The sequence below is a fragment of the Amphiura filiformis genome, chromosome 3 (assembly GCF_039555335.1).
Source record: "Amphiura filiformis chromosome 3, Afil_fr2py, whole genome shotgun sequence".
Lineage (NCBI taxonomy): Eukaryota > Metazoa > Echinodermata > Ophiuroidea > Amphilepidida > Amphiuridae > Amphiura > Amphiura filiformis.
In genome coordinates this window covers 74,525,172-74,551,682 of record NC_092630.1, presented here as the reverse complement: position 1 = coordinate 74,551,682, position 26,511 = coordinate 74,525,172, and the positions used below count along the sequence as shown (strand labels likewise).

At 37.8% G+C, this 26,511-nt stretch overlaps 1 protein-coding gene across 1 annotated transcript in view; it reads left to right on the top strand.

Annotated features, from left to right (window-relative positions):
* The window catches only part of LOC140149109 (RNA polymerase II-associated protein 3-like), a 79,423-nt gene extending 73,206 nt beyond the window's left edge, over nucleotides 1–6,217 (top strand). The window contains exon 11 of the mRNA XM_072171278.1: nucleotides 5,188–6,217. Within this exon, the coding sequence (XP_072027379.1) occupies nucleotides 5,188–5,276 (89 nt within the window). The 3' untranslated portion in view covers nucleotides 5,277–6,217. The remainder of the gene's footprint in view (nucleotides 1–5,187) is intronic.
* The last annotated feature ends 20,294 nt before the right edge of the window (nucleotides 6,218–26,511 follow it).

The following is a 26,511-nucleotide window of genomic DNA, read 5'->3' as shown; positions in this document are numbered from 1 at the left end:
CGGTAACGCGGTTATCTCCCAATGATGTAATGCGTAATTATCCAATCAGTGCTGTCCTTAGAAATTAGCCCCAAAATGAACCAATCACAGACATCGTCTTTGGCAGTGTGGAACAAGTCAACAAACAACCAAGATATCTGCCCCCATCCCACATGAACGCACATGACAGATGTCGCCGGCGAAATTGCACCACGATAAGTCGTAAACATGGTTAAAACAAATGAAATTAAATATGTCAAAGGACAGATTGTTACTCTATTTGGTAAAAATATCCCAAAGAGAGATCGCAAGGTGTCTGGGAGACTAGGAGTAGGAGCAGTACTACCTCTACGATCGATGCAACTTTCAAAGTCGGAAACCACTCAGACAGTCATCAGCCATCATCATGGCATATGCTCCTCCACATGATGCACTCATGGACTACATAGCACTGGTACATCATGGGTACATGTACGTAAACCCGGGAAGTAAACATGATAAAGTCATAGTATTACTACTAGCCACTGAGTGAATTCAATCACCAAACCAAACATCCTTTTTCAACTGGCTTTTCAAAAAAAAAAAAAAAAAAAGATAATTACGATGGCCCAAATATTTTCTCAAACATAAAAATAATGCCCAAAGACAAGTAATAATAATATAATATTGAATAAATTATGCCCACATTACATAACGTCTATCTGTCTGTCAGTTTACTCCAGAACTCTAGTTTGAATTAGCCTCAAACATCATGGCCCAGATCATTCCTCACTAGGACCCTGAATGACACACGTACATAAAAACGGGGCACCATGAAGTCACGTCGCGGTGATAACGTCACAATGACGTCATCTATTTATAGGAAGAATTCAAAACACGGCGACGATAACAGTCACAAGTCTGGTCTTTTACATCATCAAATGTGCTCAAAATGTATGAACATGCACCAAATATGTTTTGTTTAAGTCACATCGTGAGGAATGGTAGGAAGTGTATTTATGAGAAAAAGTGGTATTTTATGTGTACCCTGGACCAGATATGCTCAGAAGTCTCAGACCTTCGCACGTAGAAGGACAGTGGAAATCGAGTGACGGAGGTGTGAGTACCTCGGCTAGTTTCGAATTTGTACATCGTTCTACGCATTCCATGCTAGAGTGCTTTGCTATCGTTTTTCAGGCAGACAGCAGTGCAATTTTTTGCAGTTTGCACCGGAGGTTCATTCTGTTAATGTTGAAATTTGGATGAAAGTTATTTCGATGAGTCAACTGCATCTTTTGAGCAAGATTTGCCTTTTTTTCAAGAGTGAAATGTAATTTTAGCAACATTTTTGATGCAATCGCCTGTTGTGATCGGCTGTGTTTACTTCTGAACTTCCATTATTACACGGTGTCATTCTTCAGCAAATCCGACTAGATTTTGAATGCAATGTAGAATGTGAAGCTATCGGTGAGCAAATTCTTATTTTTCGGAGACTTGGGGTCGCGTGTTCCTCAAACTTGGTGGGTGGGTGCATCTTGACCCGAGACAGAACAAGTTTGTTTTGGCAAGTGGGTCAAGGTCACCCGAGGTCATTTGAGGTCAAATTAGTAAAATTGTCATGGCAAGAATTAGAAACTTGGTGGGTACAGACAACATTTAGAGCCAAATTTTGGAAGGTCATTTCGGTCACCAGAGGTCATCTGAGGTCAAATTAGTAAAAACTTTTGGGCGGGCATGAAATTTGGTGGGTACAGTCAATATATAGAGCCAAATTTTTGGAAGGTCATTTCGTGGTTTCAACAGAGGTCATCTGAGGTCAAATTAATAAAAAGTGTTGGACGGGCATGGCAGGTACAGTCAATATTTGAGTCATATTTTTGGAAGGTCATTTTGGGGTCACCAGGGGTCATCTGAGGTCAAATGAGTAAAAAGTGTTGGATGGGCATGAAACTTGGTGGGTATAGTCAACATTTAAAGGCAAATTTTTGGAAAGTCATTGCGGGGTCATCTGAGGTCAAATTAGTAAAAACTGTTGTATGGGCATGAACATTGGTGGATACAGTCAACATTTATAGCCAAATTTTGGAACGGTCATTTCAGGGTCACCAGGGGTCATCTTGAGGTCAAATAAGTAAAACTGTCAATGGGTGTGAAGCTAGGTGGGTATCGTCAACATTTGGGAGTCAAATTTTTGGAAAGACATTTGGGGAGGTCAACAGGGGTCATCTGAGGTCAATGTAGTAAAAACTCTCGGACAGGCATGAAACTTGGTGGGTAAGTCAACATTTAGAGCCAACTTTTGGAAGGTCATTTTAGGGTCACCTGTGGTCATCCAGTGTCTGAGGTCAAATTAGTAAAACTGTCATATGGCCATGAAACTTGGTGGGTACAGTCAACATTTTAGAGCCAATTTTTGAAAGGTCATTTTGGGGTCAACAAGGGTCATCTAAAGTCAAATGAGTAAAAATCCCGGGTAAAAATGGTCGGACAGGCATGAAACTTGGTGGGTACAATCAACATTTAGAGCCAACTTTTTGGAAGGTCATTTTGAGGTCACCAGAGGTCATCTGAGGTCAAATTAGTAAAAACTGTCATATGGGCTTATAAATAGGTGGATACAGCCAACATTTAGAGCCAAAATTTTGGGAAGGTCATATCTAGGTCACCAGGGGTCATCTGAGGTCAAATTAGTCAGAACTGTCTCATGGGCTTGAAACTTGGTGGGTACAGTCAACCTTTGGAGTCAAATTTTTGGAAGGTCATTTTGGGGTCACCAGGGGTCATCTGAGGTCAAATTAGTATTAACTGTCATGAAACTTGGTGGTACAGTCACCATTTAGAGCCAAAGCCTTATTCAGACTAACACTATTCTTGACATAGGCCTACTCGCCTGTATATAATTATATTTTGATGTGTTTTGGCCCATTTGGACTCATTTCCACCCGCTTCGATCCATGTCGCTAATTCCCTAAATTGATTGATGTATCATTGTATGCTCTGCAAATGAGATAGCTACCAACCTACCAGATGTACCTGTTGGGGAATGTGATCTGTCACATACTCAAATGATTTCACTTGTTGCCCATGCGACTCCAAGAACAATTACTTTCACTGTCACCAAAAAGCGCAGAGCCACAGCGCCATTGGTGCTCTTGTTAACAAAGATTATAAAGGATTATGCCTACAAATTATTGATGGATCTTCTGCAGAGCTGCTCTTCAGTACTGCTGAAATACTGATTTGATTCCTTCCTGGCCTGTGACCTGTTCTGCCACTATGCCCTGTGTTCTTATTAAGACTTGTTCCAAATGTAACATACTCCCATGCACTTCTGTCGGTTGTGGCCATCTAGAAAGGGGAAACTGGATAGGAAGCAATCTCATGATTGCAACCATGAAAACTGTCTAGAGCAGCCATCTCTAACATAAGTCTAATGAAGTCCCTATAACTGTTATTTGTTTGGTAGTCCCACACTACACCTTTTGTAAGGTAATGCAAGCATGCCTTATTTTCAGTAACAAGGTAGAGGAATTTATAAATTGAATGAGTTTCTTGCCTAGTTTAATCACCAGCATACTGGACCAATTTGAATGAGGAGTCTTTTTAAATTGGTTATTTCTCATGTAGAGCAGTGAAATAAATGGCAGTATTATATCAGATTTGAACAGAAATTAAATTGTAGTTTGGATATATTTTTTTCTGTTTTTGTTAGATACACCCTATATATCATGTCTATTGATATTTGCGCTCTGTAAAGCTCAATGAAAGCTGGTCCAAGTGCAAATTGCTATCCTCTGTGTCCATGCACTGCTAGCTCTGTACCATGCTGAAGTTGACAGAAAATGGAAAAAATACAAGCATACTTTAAATGTCACCGCAATAGCTAGAACTGGCTCCATCCATGTGTGTGTGTTCAAAAAGCTTTACTAGGTACAGAAGATGAATTTTTATGGTATTTGCTTTGAACGATCTTTTGGTCAGAGTGGCAATGTAGAGTGGTATGGAATCATTTATGGCTAGGGGTCAAGTGAGGTTATCTTTCAATGGATTTCAATAAGACATGGATGCAACAAGCCTTTGGCACAGTGGCATATGCGATGTCAATTGATGTGAGATCAAAGATCATTTAGAGGTCATTTCAAAATGTTAATTCTTCACAAAATTTGCCTTTTCTGATCTTGTAATTTGGAACACATTTTATGCATTGCATTTACTAATCTATGTGTTCTCTCATCTGTATTGTAATGTCCCATGTTGTCATTGTTTCACCAGGTTTACTCGATGGACTTTGTAATTACCATGGCATGTGTACTATAGAACCAGAAATGATTATGACACGATGATGAGGTGCTGACCGTGTGAACACTCTCATCTTATTATAATCGTGTCATAATCGGAAAATCACAACATAATGACGAAAAAATACTAATGTGGACTGAGAATGATGTCTTTCATTTATGACAATAAATTTTTTAATGAAACATTGAACAAAAATCAGGTGTCCCCTGGGTTTGAACTGGAGCAACAAAATCTGAAGTATAATGCCCTATTCACTAGACCACAGGACACTGCGATAGATCACCATACTATTATGAATTGATGCTATTGTCCGGAAGGAATAAAAGAATTGTGAAAAACTTGATTGTTTGGCAAATGGAGTTCAGAATTTGTATGTAGGATATCTCAGAAAATGCTGGGGTATATTTGAAAGTTAAACTGAAAAAGTAGTGTTAAAGTGATTCATAACTAGGGCTGTAGCACTCGTCAACAAAAATTCATGATCAGTATTATTTTCCAATAATTTTGGTTATGAAATACTGGGTGAAATGAAACAAAAATGTTTGTTTATTATCAACCAATGATTGACTGTAGGATTGGTGTCACTTTTTGAATTGATGAGTTTTAAAATATAAAACCTGGGACAGTTAATAACATTTAGCATGGTTTTAGATATATTTTGTACCCAGCGAAAAATATCATGGAACAATAGAACTCAAGTGCTTTTATGCTACATGTAAATATAGTCGCACCGAGCATTTGTTTAGTGTTCCTTCAGTCATTTATCTTAAAAACTTGCTGGTCACAGCTAGAGTGTGACTCTTATATTATGTGCCAAAATGTTGCTTGATCAAAACACACCAACTTGTGCAGTTATTATGTGTATTAATGAATAACATAAATATTGCAGTGTACATTTTCATTTAATTTTTGTTTGTTTGTTACTTTCAGTTGTTGCAGACCTTGTAGAATACTGCAAAACATCCAAATCACAAACAGATGAAGAAGTAAGAACATTAGCCAAGAAGTATGCCTTATGACATCGGTATTAATGGAATAGCTGCAGCTAGAGTTTGAATGTGACAATGTGCTCCGAGATTAGCGTCTCCAATGATCTTTAATGTTTTTTATTTTTCGCCATTCAAATTTGATCAGGAATTCTCCTCTGAATTGAAGTTACATATGGAGGTGTAATGCAAGGATATACTGTTTGTAAAATCATCTATCTTGTAACAGCTGTAAACAATATGAAAGAGAGGAAAATAAAACCTTTGGGAATCGGATGAAATGTTACTGCATTGTACCAAACCTGTTTGTCTGTAACATTTACATAAAATGTCATTGAGACTAAAAGTGAAATGAGACATGAAAATGTGAAATACAGTAAGCATTGATATGTTTGCATAATAATAGCCAAATTGGCAGAAATACTGGTGAATATTTTTATCCTTGCTGTGCAAGAGATGGATTTATACAAAACCTAATGTTTGAAAGAAATATTTGTAAAGACATCATCTTCTCATGGTTTCCAGTAGAAGATTAACTCACACTTGAAGTGTAATCTTCTATGTTCTCAACTGTATTGGTATATTTACACATCTCATTACAAACAATGTATTTTGTAAGAAAGATTATGTAAAATATTGGATAAAGTATACTTCAGGGAGATTCCCCTTTTTAACTTTAAAAGAAAAGGGCAAATGGTGGGAAGTTGAGTCATTTCTTAATTTGTGCAGGTGTAGTAAAAGCTTTTGAAACAATATTTATTATCAAGCCTATTTATAGTATCCTGAAAAGCAGATAAAAAGTGAATGTTTGAAATAGGATGCAAGTGCTTTTTACAGCTAACGACAGTTTCATATCTGAACGTACTGTGTGTTTCATTTATTAGGAAATGTACAAAATAAAACAGAATGATTGATGAGTATGTATACATTTCTGAGGCGTTGATGCCATTTTGAAATAAAAATGTGATTTTAAAGCTTTTTACACAAGTGTTGTTATTGTATAGTTTTTAAAGTGCTTCAAGTTTCCTTTCATTTGATTGTGATTGTGTATTTGACATACCATATTTACACAAATTCTTTTTCAATATTCGACAAGTTAGTGTGCAGATGGAGTTGTAACTAACCATTTTTGTCAAATGTGCATCATAAGTCTGTATTTTTGGCCCCCATTATGTGGGCTTATGTTATTTGGTGCTAAGTACTAACATCCAATTTTATTTTTGTTTGGTGTCTGAATAAATTACACTTTTAAAAGTCATGTTTACTACCTTTAAGTACACTTCAGTACAATTTATAATAGTTCAAGGAATCTTACCATGTTTGCTATTATTACATTCTATGATAATCCTACCGGATATTATCACCTTATGAAAGTTTAAAATCTGTAAGGGGGCTTTCCCTTTTTACCATTGTCAAATTATAATATTCCTTTATAGGTTGCATAGCTCATAGATAGACTTGTTAGTTATCAAATCTGGAAGGTGAATGTATTGTCGAGGAGCGGCGCCGGAATGTCAAGTAGAGATGACGGGTACCTTGGATTTTCTTCTATTAGGAATATCTAACATCGATAAAATAAAATGCCATGTAGGGCATGCTATGACATATTATTGCAGCAGATCAAATATTTCTGCAACAAAATGTCTTCAGGGAAACCTCAGAACTGGTTAAGTAATCATTGATTGAAGTCTGTGAATACTTTGGTATTTTTTCAGTGCAAAGTCAGTGCCAGTATCGAGCTTGTATCGAAGCCAAGTACTGGATAACCTTATTATCCTGGTCCTGTTAGCAACGTTTGGCACCGTAGTTGTCACTATAAATATGATAAAGGGTGTCAAAATAACACTTTATAATAGAGCTCAAGAAATAAGTAAAGTAGCAAATACTTAAGCATCGACTACTAATACTTTCAACTGAAATTACGAGTTTAATGATTAATAATTTTTCTTTAACTCAACAGAAAATGTACCTTCAAAAAGATAAGGCGGATAATAAGTGTTGCAGTTGAGTAAGAGCCGCCAAACCACGTGAGGTTTCCTTGTAGAAATATTTGCAAACATTTGGTCTGCTGGCTGCAATCCCATACCCTATGTACAAAACAACTTGCATAAGAAACGCGGTGCAAATGTCTGCTACATATCACTTTGGTGCTTGCTGTCTCGTCCCTGGCATGGTCAAAGGAAGTCCCTCTGCAATTCTTATGTCACCAAAAAAAGACAAACAAACCAAAAAGTTGATGCTTAGTATATTCAATAGACCCTATCGAATAAACGCAACCAGAACGGTATTACAAGTGAAATGGCAGACATGTTGGTTGTAAGTGTCAGAGGAATAGGTCTTTAGTTCGATTCCACAACCATTCACACCTGTCGCCTGTTTTATTGTATTATCATGAGAATTGACCCGTGGAGGCCTTATGGGAGGTAGCATTTTATTTAAAGGAGGACAAGTGACGTAGTATTCGACAGGGTCTATCCTTGCAGTTTTTCCAAGTGCTGCAAGGATCCTTTCATTTCATTGTTATTGCGCATTTGATACACCGTATTAAATTGCACAAATTCTTTGTCAACATTTGACATAGGGCAGACTTAGGGGTGCAGATGGGGGTTGTAACTAACCATTTTTTCAAATGTACTAACATCCGGTGTCTGAATAAATAATACTTTTCAGAGTCATGTTTACTACTATGACTACCTTGGGCTAAGTATACTTAATCAGTAGAATGGTTCAAGGAACCTTACCGTGTTTGCTTAAATGCATATTTTATTCCATTCTACAAAAATCCTACCGGATATAATCACCTTATGAAAGTTTAAAATCGTTAACAAAAATCTGAAAGGGGGCTTTTCCTTAATCGTTGTCAGATTCCAATATTTCTTTATGGGTTGCATAGCTCATAGACTTGCAGTTATCAAATCGTGAAGATGAATGTCAAATCTTGTGAATATTGCCGGAGCGGCGCCGGAATGCCAAGTAGAGATGACGAGTGCCTCGGATTTCCTACTAAAAAATATCTAACATCGTTAAATATAGTGTTACTAAGGTTAAGATACATTGAAGTGAATACTTTGCTTTTTCAGTTCGAAGTCAGTGCCAGTATTGGGCTTGTTACGCAGCAAAGTACTGGATAACTCCATTATCCTGGTCCTGTTAGCAACTTTTGGCACCGTAGTTGTCACTATAAATATGATATCAAAATAACACTTTATAATAGAGCTCAAGAAATAAGTAAAGTAGCAAATACTTCAGCATCGACTACTAATACTTTCAACTGAAATTACGAGTTTAATGATTAATAATTCTTCTTTAACTCTAGCAGAAAAGGTACCGTAAAAAAGATAAGGCGGATAATAAGCGTTGCAGTTGGGTAAGAGCCGCCAAACCATGTGAGGTTTCCTTGTAGAAATATTTGCAAGCATTTGGTCTGCTAGCTGCAACGCGGTGCAAATGTCTGCTACATATCACTTGTTGTCTCCTCCCTGGCATGGTCAAAGGAAGTCCCCCTGCAATTCTTATGTCACCAAAAAAAAGTGTTACTAAGGTGCTATGTAGTGCATGCTATGATATATTATTGCAGCAGATCAAATATTTCTGCAACAAAATGTCTTCAGGGAAACCTCAGAACTGGTTAAGGAAGTAATGAAGTGCTGGGAGGAATACTTCAGTAAACATCTGAATACAAAATTCCACACAGATTGTAATACACTTAACTCCATCCTGGAGCCTGTCAACCCCGCTACAGCAAGTTTGCTCTTTTCAATAGGGGAAGTTGAAAAGGCTATCAAGAAGCTGAAAAACAACAAAGCGTGTGTTTGGGATAAGATCTCAGCAGAAGTGTTGAAAGCAGGAGGACCCATGTTGAAACAAATGTTGAAGATCATCAACACCGCCTGGGCTGAAGGAAAAATCTCCGAAGACTGGTGTCTAATAACCCCTGTGTACAAAAAGGCGACAAACTGAACCCAGCCAACTACAGAGCTATTACCCTCCTGTCAATCCCGGGAAAAGTATTCTGTAGGATGGTTCTTAACCGAATACAACAGAATGTAGATAACCATCTGAGAGAGGAACAGTGTAGGCTCGGGAGGTCCAGAGGCACCTCAGATGCGGTATAAACAGTACGCCAAATCTTTGAAAAGGCTAAAGAAAGACGCATTCCAATACACTGGAACTTTGTAGACTTCAAAGCAGCATTTGACACCATATGGAGGGAGGCCCTTTGGAAATGTCTGCGATCAGTGAAGTAGACAACAACCTGGTGAACCTCATTGCAAGTATGTATGAGCAAACCAAATGCTCAGTCGTGGTAAATGGAAAGATCACCGATTGGTTTGAAGTCCTAGTTGGTGTTAGACAGGGTTATCTTCTTTCACCATGCCTCTTCAATCTATATCTGGAGTTTGCCATGAAGGACATCCAAATTCTAGGCTCAGGTGTGCAGATAGGTGACATGTGCATTAACAACATCCGATATGCAGATGACACCACACTCATGGATATGGACTTTGAGAACCTGCAAATCTCCACTAATGAAATGGAAAAAACATGCAGCAGCAGCTGGGGAATGAAAATTAACCCAAAAAATGCAAGATCATGTCTGACGATCCAAGAGATAATATGCTGAACCAAATGCCCATTGACAAAATAAATAATTTCGTCTTTCTGGGTAGTACATGTAGTGTGCCCTCAGTAGAAGAGGATATTAAACGTCGCACAAAGGTGGCAGCCTGGGCATTTGGTAGATTGAAAAATACCATCTGGTCTATGTGTAATGAGTGAATATTTGTAATGAGTGTATATTTGTAATGAGTGAATTTTGTTTACAACTTGGGGAACAAGTTATGTAATGAAAAATCAAGCACAATTATCAATAATATTATCATCGTATCCAATGTTTTCAAAATGCTGATTATATTCAACTGATCCTTTAATTCTTTTAATTCTGCAGATGGAGTTGTACCTAACCATGTTTTCAAATGTACTACCCAGGATGTACTAACATCCATTGTTTTGGTGACTGAATAAATTTAGACTTTTCAAAGTCATGTACTACCTTGGACTAAGTACACTTAAGCAGTAGAATGGTTCAAGGAACCTTACCATGTTTGCTTAAATGCATATATTCCATTCCACGAAAATCCTGCCGGATATAATCACCTTACGAAAGTTTAAAATCGTTTACAAGGTCTGAAAGGGGGCTTTTCTTTAATCGTTGTCAGATTCCAATATTTCTTTATGGGTTGCATAGCTCATAGACTTGTCAGTTATCAAATCTTGAAGGTGAATGTTAAATCTAATGAAATCTTGTGAATATTGCCGAGGAGCGGCGCCGGAATACCAAGTAGACATAGTAGAGGTGAATATTGCCGAGGAGCGGCGTCCCCGGGCGGCGTCGAAATGCCAAGGAGAGGTGACGAGTGCCTCGGATCTCATACTATAACAATATCTAACATCGTTAAATATAGTGTTACTAAGGTGCCATGTAGGGCATGCTATGATATATTATTGCAGTAGATTAAATATTTCTGCAACAAAATGTCTTCAGGGAAACCTCAGAACTGGTTAAGATACATAATTTGATTGATGTCTGTGAATACTTTGGTGTTTTTTCAGTGCAAAGTCGGTACCAGTATTGAGCTTGTTACGCAGCAAATCACTGGATTACCCCATTATCATGGGCCTGTAAGCTCCTCAGGGTACCCTTTTTTTTTTTTTTTTAAAGTTGTCAATGTAAATTATATAAATGGGTGTCAAAATAACACTTTATAATAGAGCTCAAGAAACAAGTTAAGTAGCAAGCGCTTTAGCATGTTTAGAATTAACCTGGTTCAAACTATCTACATGGGTATTCACTATACTTTCAACTGAAATAAAGCTAAATAATGAGGTTAATGGCTATTTAATAACTCTAGCGGGTGATAAGTGTTGCAGTTGAGTAAGAGCCTCCAAACCATGTGAGGTTTCTTTGTAGAAATATTTGGTCTGCTTGCTGCAATAAAATATTATCTCATGTCCTATGTACAAAACAACTTAAGTAAGAAACGTGGGGCAAATGCATTCCGCTACATATTACATTGACGCTTGATGTTTCGTCCCTGGCCCAAAAATGGAAGTCCTCCCTGCAATTCTTATGTCACCCAAAAACAAACAAAAAAGTCGATGCTTAGAATAATCAATAGACCCTATCGAATAAAGGCAAAAGGAATAAAGGCAAAAAGAACGGTATTTATAACAAGTGAAATGACAGACATGTTGGTTTTAAGGGACATGTCTTTAGTTCTATGCGAATTTCTCCGTGGAGGCTTTTTGGAGAGGATCATTTTATTTAAAGGAGGACAAGTGACGTAGTATTCGACAGGGTCTATCCTTGCAGTTTTTTTAAGTGCTGCAAGGATCCTTTCATTTGATGCGATTGCGCATTTGGCACAACATATTTGCACAAATTATTTGCCAACATTTGACATAGGGCAAACTTAGGGGATGCAGATGGGGTTGTAACTAACCATTTTTTCAAATGTACTTTGGTGTCTGAATAAATTAAGACTTTTCAGAGTCAAGACTTACCATGTTTGCTCATATGCATAATGCATATATTATTCCATTCTACGAAGATCTGCCGGATATTATCACCTTACGAAAGTTTAAAATCGTTTGGGAAAATCTAAAAGATAGCTTTTCTTTAATCGTTGTCAAATTCCAATATTTCTTTATGGATTGCATAGCGCATAGACGTACTTGTCAAGACTTTGTCAGTTATCATATCTTGAAGGTGAATGTCGAATCTTGTGAATATTGCCGAGGAGCGGCGCCGGAATGTCAAATAGAGATGTCGAGTGCCTGAGGATTTCCTACTATATAGCAATATACGTCGTTAAATAAGTGTTACTAAGGTGCCATGTAGGGCATGCTATGACATATTATTGCAGCAGATCAAATATTTCTGCAACAAAATGTCTTCAGGGAAACCTCAGAACTGGTTAAGGTACATTGAAGTGAATACTTTGCTTTTTCAGTGCAAAGTCAGTACCAGTATTGGGATTGTTACAAAGCAAAGCACTGGATTACCCATTATCCTGGTCCTGTAAGCTACTTAAGGTACTTTTTAAAGTTGTCAATATAAATATATAAAGGGTATTAAAATAACTTAATAGAGCTCAAGAAACAAGTAGCAAGTTGACCTGGGGAGTATTACATTATCCTTTCAACTGAAATTATGAGGCTAATGATCCGGGCTAATAATTAAATGTACCTTTAAAAGCCGGAGAATAAGTGTTGTAGTTAAGTAAAAGCCTCCAAAGCGTGTTCCCTTGTAGAAATATTGCAAATATTTGGTCTGCTAGCTGCAATAAAATATTATCTCATGTCCTATGTACAAAGCAACTTACATAAGAAACGCGGGGCAAACACATGTCTGCTACATATCACTTTAAGGCTTGATGTTCGTTATCTCATGTCCTATGTACAAAACAACTTACATAAGAAATAAACTCAACCCAGAAAGTATCGAAATGATTATAGATGGTCAGATATATGGTCATGTTTTTTATACTGGGCACCTAAAAGTGTGGCTTTATTGCATTCTTACTCATCAAAACGTGTTTACATGCATGTAGCTTGTTTATTTGATATTTATTATGAGCTTGTTTAGTACTATTTTTTTCCTTAGACATTGGTCTTTCAATTTCTGAAACAAAAATGAATGATTTTCATTTGTACTGATACTGTAACTCGTTAAGTCTAATTAGTCAGGGGTGGCTCATGTGGCGGAGGATCACAATGCTGTACAATGGTGATCATGTGGCGGAGGATCACAATGCTGTACAATGGATTTCTACTTGTTTCTGTACTTGATCTCAGCCAAGTGATATCATGTTTAGCATTCATGGCCTCAGTATTTGTTAATTAGACAATTAAAAATTACTAATTACTTGTTTCTTCATTAATAAAGTTCGTTGACCTCTATGTACATTTGAATAGGGATTTAATGTTGGCAACATTCAAAAGGGTGCCACGGACAAACGAAGCATGATAAATGGTTCAAATTTCTTAAGCAGACCTTGGTTGTGATCCTCAGTCAGTAAACTAAAAACTAGTAAAACATAGAAAGTTTGCGACAAATCTGAAAGAGCGCCCCATGCTCAATTTTGATCCAAAAAGTCCATTTTTACGAAAAAGCTTTGTCGAATTCTCTTTTAACTTTCAAAACTGGATTGTTGAGCTTATTTTACATCTAGTTTGATGTCCCAATCATGAAAATCTGCATCTCCACTGCCAGATAAGGGGTGTTTTGAAGAAATTGATTGCGATGACCATCAATTGTAGGACACTCTTAAGAGGAAAGCTAACAAGGCAGTCAAAAGTGGTTTTCCAAGTAAAGTGTTTGGATGCGAGCCGTTAGACCAATAGGCCTATAAAATAAACGCCGTGTCAGACAAAAGTCTGAGTCCGACAAGGCCCGTAGAGCTGGCAAAGTACTTGCTCGCGGGCAACTCAACCCAAACCTCCACGTGGTGTCGGATGGATAACGCTAACTTGGGCTCTGGGGAACAGGCTTGGATGCGAGGAAGTCAAGCTAGCGGAGGATCATGCAAAGTATTTTGACCACGTTTTAGCCCTTCCTCGGCTGACTCAGCCTGTTGTGGCTCTGAAGAGACTCCGTTTGGTTTTTACCACGTCGACGAAGAAATAAATTTTAATGTACGTACGACCATATACAGCAAGAGAAATTCAACGAGATAGGCACGAAGAAGATAGAAATAACTAAGATGCAGTGAAGCAGATAACTACGTATTGTGACTGAATGGAAATACAGGTGCAACTTGACAAAGGAGTGAGTACTGGCGCAAATAACCTCAGTAGTTGAAAGCGCCATACAAATCAACCAAAAACAAAAACAAAAAAACTAAAGTCTGACACGGCGTTTATTTTATAGGCCTATTGGTCTAACGGCTCGCATCCAAACACTTTACTTGGAAAACCACTTTTATCACCTACTATGCGTGCCGACGTAGCAACCTTGTCTTCTAACAAGGCAGTCAAGCCTGGCACCACCTTCGGCGCATCCTGCTCAGGAAATGACGAGACATTGACCAAGGAAAGATATCTTGTTCAGAGCAAGTCGAAGGAGTAAAATAAGGTCAAGTTCATGGTTAAGTAAACAGAGCACATCGGTGTCCTTTGTCTTGAATTCTTTTTGTGTGTGTGTACACGACGAACGCATTTGGCTTGAATAGGAGCTAAGTGCAACTTTCAAAATCCGACTTGAAGCCACTCAATCCCCCATAACTCGACCAAATGATATCGTAGAGCAACAAAAGAGGTATCAAAATGCACAGGAGAAAGCTGCGCAATATATACATATTCCCGATATATCTGACCATCTAAAATCGTTTCGATACTTTCTGGGTTGAGTTACATGTCTGCTACATATCACTTTAAGGCTTGATGTTCGTCCCTGAATGGTTAAAGGAAGTCCTACCCCTGCCATTCTTATGTCATCAACGCACCCCACCAAAAACACAAAATAAATCCTGCCCTTCACAATCTGAGCTAATTTGTCGTCGTAAAACCTCTTTAATATATGGCCATAATGCCATTATTTTGACCATAATTAAGATCCCTCTATCGAATAACAACGACCTAGCGCGTTGTTGTCAGATTCTGTTCAAGACTTTGAAGCCACTTCATTATTGATCATTCAAACCCTTTTGATTAACACCTAAGGCCACTAACTATCGTGAGTGTTAACAATACTGACAAAGGAGATACAGAAATAGACACGTGTGTGTGCATCAGTATTGTCCTACCATACAGGCTGTATCAGAATGATTGGTACCAATCAGAGCTAATCAGTTTTGATAGCTATTGAAAAGCCTGCTTCTTTCCAATGCAACCACACTTTGGTTATAGCTGCATCTCATGTAATCATACACTGAGGTCAAAGGTCATTTAATATCAACTTATAAAATAGGCTAAAAATGACAAATCTGGTCTCCTGTGAACAGTTAAAATCCAATTGCCACAATATTATTATGTTTTGATGAATTCAAGTGTGTGACTTGCGCCTAATATTTATTGGTCTCGCTATGAGTTTTGAAATATTGGACTCGACTATCTCTCGTCCAATATTTTAAAACTCATAGCTCGACCATTAAATATGGGCTCAATCGGTCCAATTTTATATCATTATGTTTTCAGCATCTTCCTTCCTATAAATTAGTTAATAATTAAATCTGGTTAACCAGAAAAACTCACTTTTGGTTAGATGGAATCACGGACGTTTCGGCCAAAACATTTGACCTTCAGCTGGGTGGTTGATATCATCCACCCAGCTAGGTTTTGGCCGAAACGTCGGTGATTCCATCTAACCAAAAGTGAGTTTTTCTGGTTGACCAGATTTAATTATTAACTAATTGATCAAATCCCAGATGACTGAAAGTATACACAGTGTTATTCCTTCCTATACTTTGTACAGAGTTGAAGAGTCCAATATAATCAACACTTGGACTGTGTTGGATAGGCTCACTTTCTCCTCCCCCCCCCCCGAATTTTTTTGTTGACTCGCTTTTTCCGCCATCCTTCGGTGCTCGTCTAACCGCGTACCGAGTGTTCTTTTTGTTTCGCCTATACGTAAGTTAAGTCGCAGCCTAACTTTGTAAACGCAATTAGGAGTTTTGACCGGTTCTTGCATGTCTTTGGGTGGACCACGATTTTTCTGATTGTACTGTGTGGTTTCTTTTCTTTAAGGTCCTGCTGATTCTTTCAGACACTTCGGCTACATATGGGATAACCAGGCCTTTGCTTTTATGCTCAGAAGTTGTGATCTTATATTTCTTTGTCTTTCCTTCCATTTGTTTCTTAACTTTGTCAATAGTCCATTTGGGATATCAACACTTGGCTAGAGCCTGTCTAATGTGCTCTTCCTCTTTGATCTTATCCTGCTCTTCTTTAAAAATTCTGTTTTTTGTGTCGAGTAAAGTCCTGACGACACCCATTTTCTGATTAAGTGGATGATGGGATGTAAAACACAAATACTGGTCTGTGTGGGTTTTCTTCCTATACACCATGAGTTTGATGGAATTGTCAGGTTTGCGGACAATTAACGTGTCTAAGAAAGGGATTTGGTGATGTTGTTCCTCCTCATAAGTAAATTTTATACTAGAGGTAGTATCCACTTGATTCAGGTGTTCTGTCAAGGTTTCGGCAGTTTCTTTATTTACAATTTCGAGAATATCGTCCTCGTAGCGTTTCCAAAGGCGGGGTTTGCATTCAAGCGGGCAGTAATGATGGCGTTTTGTTCCAACCATTCCATGAAGATGTTAGCAGTAAGTGGGCTGACCGGCGAACCCATGGCAGCGCCACATCTTTGCTTGTAGGTGGTACCGTGAAAGGTGAAATATGTGGTCGTCTGCATGATGTCTTCCACCTCCAGGAGCGTTCGTTTTTTTCAATTCGTGATCTCTTTCTAACCTATTACGGATTATGTCGAGGCACTCGTCTATGGGAACATTCGTGAATAGTGCGAAATGAATTGCTCATTTTCTTCAATCATAACACCACATAATTCATCCGCAAGATCATATGAGTTCTTAACATGGTGCTCTGTTGTACCCACTATAGGATTGATGATGTCAGCCAATGCTCTAGAAGTGTTATAACCAATACTACCTGTGTAGTCCACAATCGGTCTGATTCTGACAATCTAAGTCACGTTTATGATCCACTTTTAGTGACTGCGAGTAAGACTAACGTCACTACCGGAAGTGACATAACTTCCCGCCAGTCATCAGCTGTTGGATCACAACATCAACAAGCTTCGATAAGGGACGCACCATTAGATACTCAGGGGGGTAGGAAGTTGGGGTCGGGGGAAGAATTTTTTTTTTTTTAATTTCATGCATTTATACAGTTAGGTGGGGAAGGTTTTTTTTTAGTGTTGGTGGGGAAAGTTTTTTTTTGCTCATGTAGTGGGGGAAGTTTTTTGTTGTTGAAAAACTTCCTACCCCCCGAGTATCAAATGGTGCGTCCCTAAAGTCAGTGGTTCACTGACGAAACTGTCAGCAAAAACTTCACTGGTTTTGACAAATTAAAAACCTGTTTATTTCGTTATTACCAAACCTGATGAACCTGTTTCAACAAGCCAAACAAGTTTGAAGTTTGACCCCTATACAAAATTCAGAGCTGTTGTTGGGTTACAGAAAGTCTAACGCCTTTTTGTCATGTTTCATGGTCTAGGTAATGAATGTGCGGAGTAACTTACGTGACATTTTATGTACACAGAAATGGACAATGCGAACCTGTTCAAATGCCCTATTTATCGGTAAACCTTTTGCATTCATGTACTTTTAAGTTGAAGTTGAATCCCGGAGTTGGATTTTTTGTTTGTTTGATGCTTTTTGTTGAAAATGCGCGCTTCAAAGTGGCAGATTTGGTACAAAAAAAGCGGGGTTATTGGGTGTAACCTGATGAAAAGGGGGTTCACTGAGTTTTGAGTTTGCCTCAAAAACGAGATCTATTGACATGCACATGACGCTTATCAATACATGGGAGTGTCCCAAGGTTTCTAAGGACTTTTGAGTTACTGCCTTGACCATAAAGTACGTTTATTCAGTAGAACGGTTCGAGAAAGCTTGCCATGTTTGCTCGAATGCATCAATTATTATTTTCTGCGAAAGTCCTACCTGATATTATTTCAAGAATCTTAAAGGTAAGGGCTTTCCCGGTTCCAATATTCCTTTGCAGGTTGCATTAGCTCATAGACTCGCTAGTTATCAAATCTACAAGGTGAATGTCCTATAAGTAAATCTTGTCGAATATTATTGAGGAGTCGCGCCGGAATGTCAAGTAGAGATGACGGGTACCTCGGATTTGCTACTCGATAAAATAAGTGTTACTGAGGTACTTTGATGTAGGGCATGTTGTGATATATTATTAGTTTATATTATTGCAGCAGATCATATATTTCTGAAACTTATGTCTTAAAGGAAACATCATTTGAAGTGAATACTTTCAGTGTGTTTATTGTTTTTGTTTTTTTATCATATGTCGCTTTCAAAGGGCAGTACCAGCATCGGGCTACTTTATGCAGCTGCAGCAAGGCACTGAATTACCCCATTGCCCTGGGCCCGTAAGCTACTTTTGGTACTTTAAAGATGTCACTATAAAGTGTCAAAATAATAGAGCTCAAGAAACGAGCAGTAAGTAATTAAGGTGTAACTTTGTTCAAACTATATGAATTATAGAAACTAAGACATAATAGTGATAATACTTCTGTACTTTTGGCTGAAATTTTAATGATTAAAATGAAAGGTTAATAATTAATAATTTTTCATTAATTCTAACATAAAAGTACCTTAAAAAGATAAGCTTAAAAGTGACACATTTAAGTAAGAGCCTTTCATGCATAAATATGTGCGAAAATATTTGATTTGCTAGGGACAATAAAATTTCGTCGTATGTGATAACTTAAGAAAACATTTATTTATATTTATGGCTTATATTCACTATGAGCATTTAAGGCTTGATTTTTTTGTCATTGAACTCAAACGTCGGTACGCTATGACTCTTTGATCACTGAGGTGATATTTTGGATGAGCAGCCGCCTTGTTCTCATTCGTGACGAATAAACACAATCCAGCTTGGAACCGAGACTACAGCAATGTAGAACGCCGTTTTCAACGCATCAAATCGTAAATATATGGTCAACCTATTGTTTATTCCTAGTCACAGAGATCAGGTAAGCGCTGATTTTAACCTCGATAGCTGCCGCTAAGAACTGAGTCGCTTGAAGGAAAAATTACGTTTCCTCTATGGGACTGGCATTAATCATCGTGGAACATGGTAGCTCCATTGCTATCTGTAATTGCAGCTTATTTGGTACTGATGTAAATCACTTGAGCCATTTGAGGTTGTTGGTTGTGCATAATAATGCCATCGGTTTCTGGTTTTGGTTTCTATTATTTGTAAGTCCCAGATAGATTGATGGGCTGGAGAAGGTGTGAAAGCCAATTTGTATCTTCTGAAAAAACGAGAACCCAGAAAAACGCGTTATATTTTGTTATTTGTGATGCGATCAAGCAAATTCAGTCGGAACTCGGAAATATCGATTTTGAGATATAGCCAAACAAAGTAAATGGTTCCTTTTGTTTCCTTTTGTTTTGCAAAGTCTTTAATTGCTCATATCTTTGGAACTGATAGTTCAATTTCAATGGGATTTCTGCAAAATGCAGCTTTGTAAATGTATTTTACTATCCTCTAAGAAACTGTAAATTTAATATTTCCGAGTTCCGACTGATTTTGCTTGATCACGTCACATATATTGTTTCTGGAAGTGTGTGGCAAATTCTTGCATTTGATTGGTTAGTTATGGCGCAATCCACCTAGAAACTAATTTCACTACGAAATTCAATTGGAGATGTCGATAAGAGAACAATAGAACAATAAGCTAACAGTGCTTAGTTACAGCTTTAATAAGGTCAGTAAGGATAAGGTCTATAGTTTGTGGTAACCAATGAAGCTTGGCGGCACTAACATTATATTGATATTAAAATATCAATATAATGTTAGTGCCGCCAATATCTCTGGGAATTAGGCACATCGCAATCTGCCACGTGAGAAATAAATCTGACATAAATTTTGACGATGAAAATTTTTCCCACCCACCACACCCTATTTTTTTCTTTGAATATATTTTGAATGGGTCAGTGCATTATGTGGCGTAAGGTTATTACATGGGTTTTAATGATTGTGCTTGATTCCAGAGGGGTGTAAGTTAATAAAAGAAATAGCCATGGACCCATTCCATGTCAACTCCTGGGATCAATTTGTGCATGTGTCGTTTGCAGCACCTCTTCAATTTTTGAAATTTTTAGCCATAGACTTCTGTGTGGTGTAGATATTAATGAAAGTAAATCGAAATTTGAGCTTCGTACTCTAGTTAGGTTAGCCTACCCATCAGAGTTGTACACATTTTTGATTTCGCATGTATAATGACTTATGTACAAGTCTACGGAGAATGCAAACCTAACTAATGTGTTGAAGCCATCGAGACCCCAAGCCAATATCTCTCAGAAATGTTGTCCAAGGACATATTTTCAACATACCTGAAGTTGATGGTGGATCAAATTGTCTGACATTGGTTTTCAGGGGGTCAAAATGTCAAAAAAATGTACAATTGTGGTTTTGCATGGGTAATATCTCAGCTAAAAGTATTCTAATAGGCTCAATATTGGATAAGAGTAATGTCCTACCAAAGGGCTCTGACCGGCAAAAAAATGGACAATAAAATTATTTTTACTTTTGGAGTTCTGACCCCCAAAGTTGGTCCTGGATGGACGAAGTTGCATTTTGAGGGCCCTATATCTTTTAAAGTAAAGGAGTTACAAGTTTTCTGATGCCAGATTTGAATTCTACACAAATAAGTTTCCCAGGATACATACTTTTCAAAGTTGTAAAGGGTTCCCTTTATACATTTATGGACCTCCAAACGTCGTCTTTCGCGTTACGACACACTGTTTTTTATGCTGAAACCCCTAAATTTCAAATTGATGCCACGGGAAAACGAAATAGAGTACGAAGCTCAAATTTTCGGGATTTTACTTTCTCATTAATATCTACCGCCACACAGAAAAAGAAAAAAATTGAAGAGGTGCTGCGGTGCACATCCCAGGAGTTGACATGGAATGGGTCCATGAAGAGAATGAACTCAAGCGTACTTAGAATAGAATATAGATTTACATGTACAAGACCATGAAACTTGGTGTAGCTCGGGAATCATTAAACAGGGGGGGGGGGGGGAGGGGAGGGGCATGATTGGTGAAGGAGAGGCGCTTGATGTGGGGGGGCACAATTTTCCTATGGGATTTTCTAAATTTTAAAATCGATTGGGCCGATTCCCCGTCTTCCATGACGCTACGCACCCGGTTCGGGAAAATTTGTTGATTGGATGTACAAATAAATTGTATAAACTCCTGACGGATTTGCCTGTCGTCAAACTGTTGAAGAATTTTGAGTGATATTGGGCCTTATTTCTTCTGGGGTAATTATCACGTATTAGTAAGAAATGCCCTTTCCACAGTCTCCTGTAAGGCTGTGACTATAATTAGTTTATTTAATATCCATCAATAGCCGCTTATTATTGAACACCTTACTAATGTCTGGGCGAGAATGTTTTACATAATCCCTGCGTGCATAGAATAGGGATGCATTATTGACTTCAATATGTCCAACCTGCCAAGTTCAACCATCCCTGAACTGAGAAGATGTACTCCGTGGATGTACGAGTTAATATTTAATACAATATGATACGTGTTGTGGTCTTGATTTCAGTGTCAAACTGTTATATTCAAATAAACACCTCAAAAAATAGAAAGTCTCCACTTATTACAGTCGTTATTATTGTTCAACTCAAGTATTAAAATTATTTTGAAGCTATATTGGGGAAATTAGCCAAAGAAAAAAGTAGAGCGAGGTACCGGATTTGGAGTCGCAAAGGAGAGATAATGAACGGAAAAAACCAGATAAAATAGAGTTAAGTTTAAGAGATTTATTGTGAATTTACATCATCAGACAAACAGATCAAACTAATAAATGTATTATCTTAATAAGTCTTACCAGAGTCACATTGCAGCATAATAAGTATAATTGAATATAATTCACGTGCAAGACATGATGACAATATATTCGCCATCATTGACCATCAGGAGACGGGCCTGGTTACGTCTGTACCGGTTGCAGGGTGAACAAGGAGTGACGTATTTATCAAAGCCAGGCCCGTACGCAGGATTTCATTGGGAGGGGTGCTGATTTTGAAAAAGTGGACCTTTTTCCAAGGGGGAGGGGCAATTTTATGAAAAGTGGACTTTTTTCCCAAAATTTCCCAACACTTTTTTGTCCAAAAAAGCGTAAAAAAACCAGATTTTTTTGCTCGCTGCCCTCGCAAATTCTGAAATGTTGGGACTTTTTGTATACTTTTACAAATTTAGGGGGGTGCGGCGCACCTCCGTACCCCCTGCGTACGGGCCTGATCAAAGCACAGGCAATGCAACGCTCCACATTCAATTGACGCAAGGACAAAACCCCGTTCATAAGTGAACGAGTATCATGGCTTTTGGCACAAGGTTCAATATTCAATTATGCAAATGAAATATCGTCACAACAAAATCAATACAATTCGATGGGTAAGAGCATAGATGAACTCCTGGATGGGGCAGCTTTAATTAGCATGAGGCCACATTGATATGTAAATAATGTATTGTTATTTAAATTTGCGCCCAGACGTATTGAGGGCGACAGTCAGGTTATCCAGACGGAGAATGGCTGCATATGCCGGGCATGTCAATTTGCTGAGTGAAGGCTGATAATCACCTTTCTGTATAGGTAATAAGCTAGTATATTTCGTGTACCAGTTGGCTATGACAAAAAATTAGTATCATATTAAATATATTAAATGTATAAACTTTGAAATTTATATGAATTTGAAGAGCAGAGCTTCGAAATGTAGCTAAGTCAGGTGATGTGAAATTCTGCTGCGTGACCCCTCTGCGTGGTAGAATTATATTCATAAAACATTGAATTTAACAGATATCATGGGTAGCCAACCACGATTTATCAGCATTTAAAATATATGTTAATTAACAAAGATAAATAATAAAGAGTACAAATGGCAATTAACTAGTAAACAAGCCTGAAATCTTAAAATGTTGCCACGTGATTTCCCGAACACATGATATATGACCACTATTCAGATTTACCGTAAATATTTGGAGTATGCTTGCACATCATGCACATACACTGTGCATTTCTTTACTTCCGTATAAAATCAATAATTCGTGCCGGGAGCCAAGTAACATTGTCTGCTCAGAGCAGATTGGTATTTTATTTTACTTGAGAGCATAATAGAAATACATAAAGACGAATAAGGCGCCATGATGGAAGGTCAGGTCGGGTATCAAAGGTTATTATAACTTAAAATACTACTTGTATTTCTCACCTTGCCTCTGTCACATATTTCCTTCATATTATTGACAGCAAGTCCTAATTTTGACTTTGCTATTGCAAAATGTCATTTCATATCAAATTAGTAGACTTTCTTTGAAAAAACATATAACTGGTGCCTGATGGGAATACCCGTCCGCCATTTCATTAAACTGGATCGTTTTCGCCTGTTTTGCGCCCAGATGTATTGGGGCGCGCTATACTCTCATTGAACAGGCAAAGTTCGCAAAACTAACAACGTTGTTATTTGCCAAACTCAATTAACATGATCCAAGGGTCGAACATGAATTATTCATAACGAGCTATAACGGATCGATAACTGGCCTCACTTTCTAGCTAGTAAACCAGCTGAATTTTTCATAGATTTTGCGTTGCTAACTTGAATAGAACAACCGTGAATTTAGTGTCACCCCCTTGGTAAGAGCAATATAGTCGTGTGCGCCATTTTTGGCAAAATGTAGGTATGCATAAAATTTAAAGCTACTTTACAACCTGGAATGTTTTCGTCTTTGTCTCAAAATGTCTATTTTCCCCTTCCCTGAGCAGGAAGCTGGCTACGCCCCATCCAGTTACTCAGCTGGCAGGGGCATGAGCGGAGCACGGGCAGCCCAGAATAAGCGGCATTTTTGTGTAATGCAAATTAGCAATTTTCCCCATCTCCTATTTTGACACGGCAATAAATAAAGTATTTGCGAGATGTGCAAGTTTTATACATAAGAGATTTTGCTTTTGTTTCTGCCGGATATTATCACCTGATGCAAATTTAACAAAAATCTCAGAGGAGGCTTTCCCTTATCCTTTCCCTTATCATGCTCCAATGCATTACCGTAACAATTATGCTAATCATGGTAAATTTGCTGTCTTTAGCAGAGAAACAGTTCTTATAGCCCTGATCATTATAGGCTATAATGGAAATATTTCAACAGTATCCCTTTTTGGTGGGAAAATGTTTTACACAGAGAATTTCAAAATTGCTCGTATTTGTTTAACAACGCAAGCAATGTGTTCCTTTAATCATATGGATTCAGAAAAAGTATAGTTTTCCTATCTACGATGTATGGCAAAAAGGTACCATTGTGACATCATGGGTTTAATTTTGGCTCCACAGGGAGCAAAATTTGAAAATGCTCCTTTCCATGATAAATCAGAAAAATAATAAATTTGTGCTATATAGGATGTTTCGTTACCTCACTATCATATCAAAATCAACAATACCCATTGAGTTGCATTGAGTTCTATTGAATTAATTTGACCTTGAAAAATTGTTGTGTTACCTAAATAAGCACCAAAGACAAATAATTTGAGAACAGTTTCATCAAAATCAGAGCAAATTTCATTTTCGGGGGCAAAATTGGACATATGACGTCACAATATTACTCGAAATGTCATGTAGAGATGACGGACACCGTTGGATTTCCACAATACAAATACTAAATATCTAACATCGATAAAATAAAGGTGTTACTATACTAAAGTGCTATGTAAGGCATGCTATGATTTATTATTGCAGCAGATCATATATTTTTTTAGCATGTGTCATAAAAGAAACCCCAGAACTGGTTAAGATACACTGTAGCGAATACTTTGCAGTGTTATTTTTTAAGATAATTATAAATGTCGCCTTCAAATTCAGTGCCAGTACAGAGTGTTATAAAAAAAAACTTTACCCAATTTCAAAGGTTAATTTCTCAAAGTTGAAAAGTATGTTTCAAATTGTAGTTGCATATGTTAAAAGTCCAAGTTTCTAAGGGCGAGTTTCCCGACAGGAGTCTTATTAAGCCGTAGTCTTAAGGTGGCCTTGAGGCTACTAAGCCTAGCTAACGAAGCCTCGAGGTAGCCGTGCTTCGGGAAATACGTTTTCAGTTAAGCCTGGTCTTACGACCTCTTAAGCCTTGAGGCTAGACAAGCCAATTGCTAAGCCACCCGTCGAGAAATTCGCCCTAAGAGTATTTGGTGAAATTTGAAATATGGCGCCAGTTAAAGTAAAATGGTCATAAATAAGTTTGTTCACACGTAAGTAAGCCTATGGGATGTGGCAAACTCGTCTTGCAAGAATCAAGAGAGAATCAACTTTAATAACTTATTGCTTTCAGAATAGGGATGAATTTAGGAAAAATTTGATTCTCGCAATTTAAGTTTAAGAGAATCGTTGCGAGAATCGATCATCTGTTTCGTCAAAATAATGTACAGACCTGTGTCATTATGGAAATTACCAGAGGATGATTTAAGCACTTCCCAGCAAGTCTTGCGGTTAGCACAGCTGTGTGAGTGAACATGACACCACTGCACGCCCACTGCATACACACGTGCATGGTTAAATTTGAATTTGGACAGATATATTTACAATAAAAACACCTTCAAAAAGTTGGTCGATTTCACATTTTATGTCATCTACAGAAGGTGTGAATTATCCTTCATGCATACATCACTTTAAATCTGAAATCGACCAAGTAATAATGACACACGGGCAATTCTAAAACAACATCTTTTGCACAGAGTTCAATGCCGGGGTTCAATGGGATTTGAAAAGTAAAGTGGCAGTTGAAACTCTAGTGATAACACTTTTACAGTGCATGATGGGGCTTCCTTAAATCATCCTCTGGGAAATTACCAACAGTATTACGTCAGGCCGATATACGCATCTACAAATAATTTTCTTTTCTATTTTATTTTATGGCGTTATATAAACTTGGTGGAGGAAATTGATGAGTAATGCATTGTTTTTATTTATTGTTTGTGCAGAATTCACTAATACCCGCTATTAAAATCATGCATTCATTACCATATGCCTGTAGTGGAAGAATTTTAGAAATAAGCAATCAACAAACAAAATAGCGTTATAAGGCAATTAACGCCCAAAACATAGAAGGTCTTGTGAATATTAACAACTTGACTTGCAGAGATGCGACAAGTTAGGTCATAGGGAATGCAGTGTGAGCTACGAGCATGCAATAGAGACTTTTGGTAATGCAGGCCGCGCTTTCTCGCATTGGCTATTTTGTTTTTGCATTTGGAAGCGTATGTGAAAGACAATTGGCGATGTCGAGAAAATTGAAAACGTGAAAAAGCCCAGCGTATACATGTATCACGTGAATTCATATGCAGACTTCAGGCCTACCGTCGCGGTAGGCTTTGTAAAATCAGATACATAATTTTCGCTCCTAGAGACATACAAGGGTTGAATAGGAATTCCCTACTTTAATTGAAAATGTGAAATTGATGCTGAATTGCTTGGAATAATCACACACCAGCCTACGCCATACATAAATTTGAC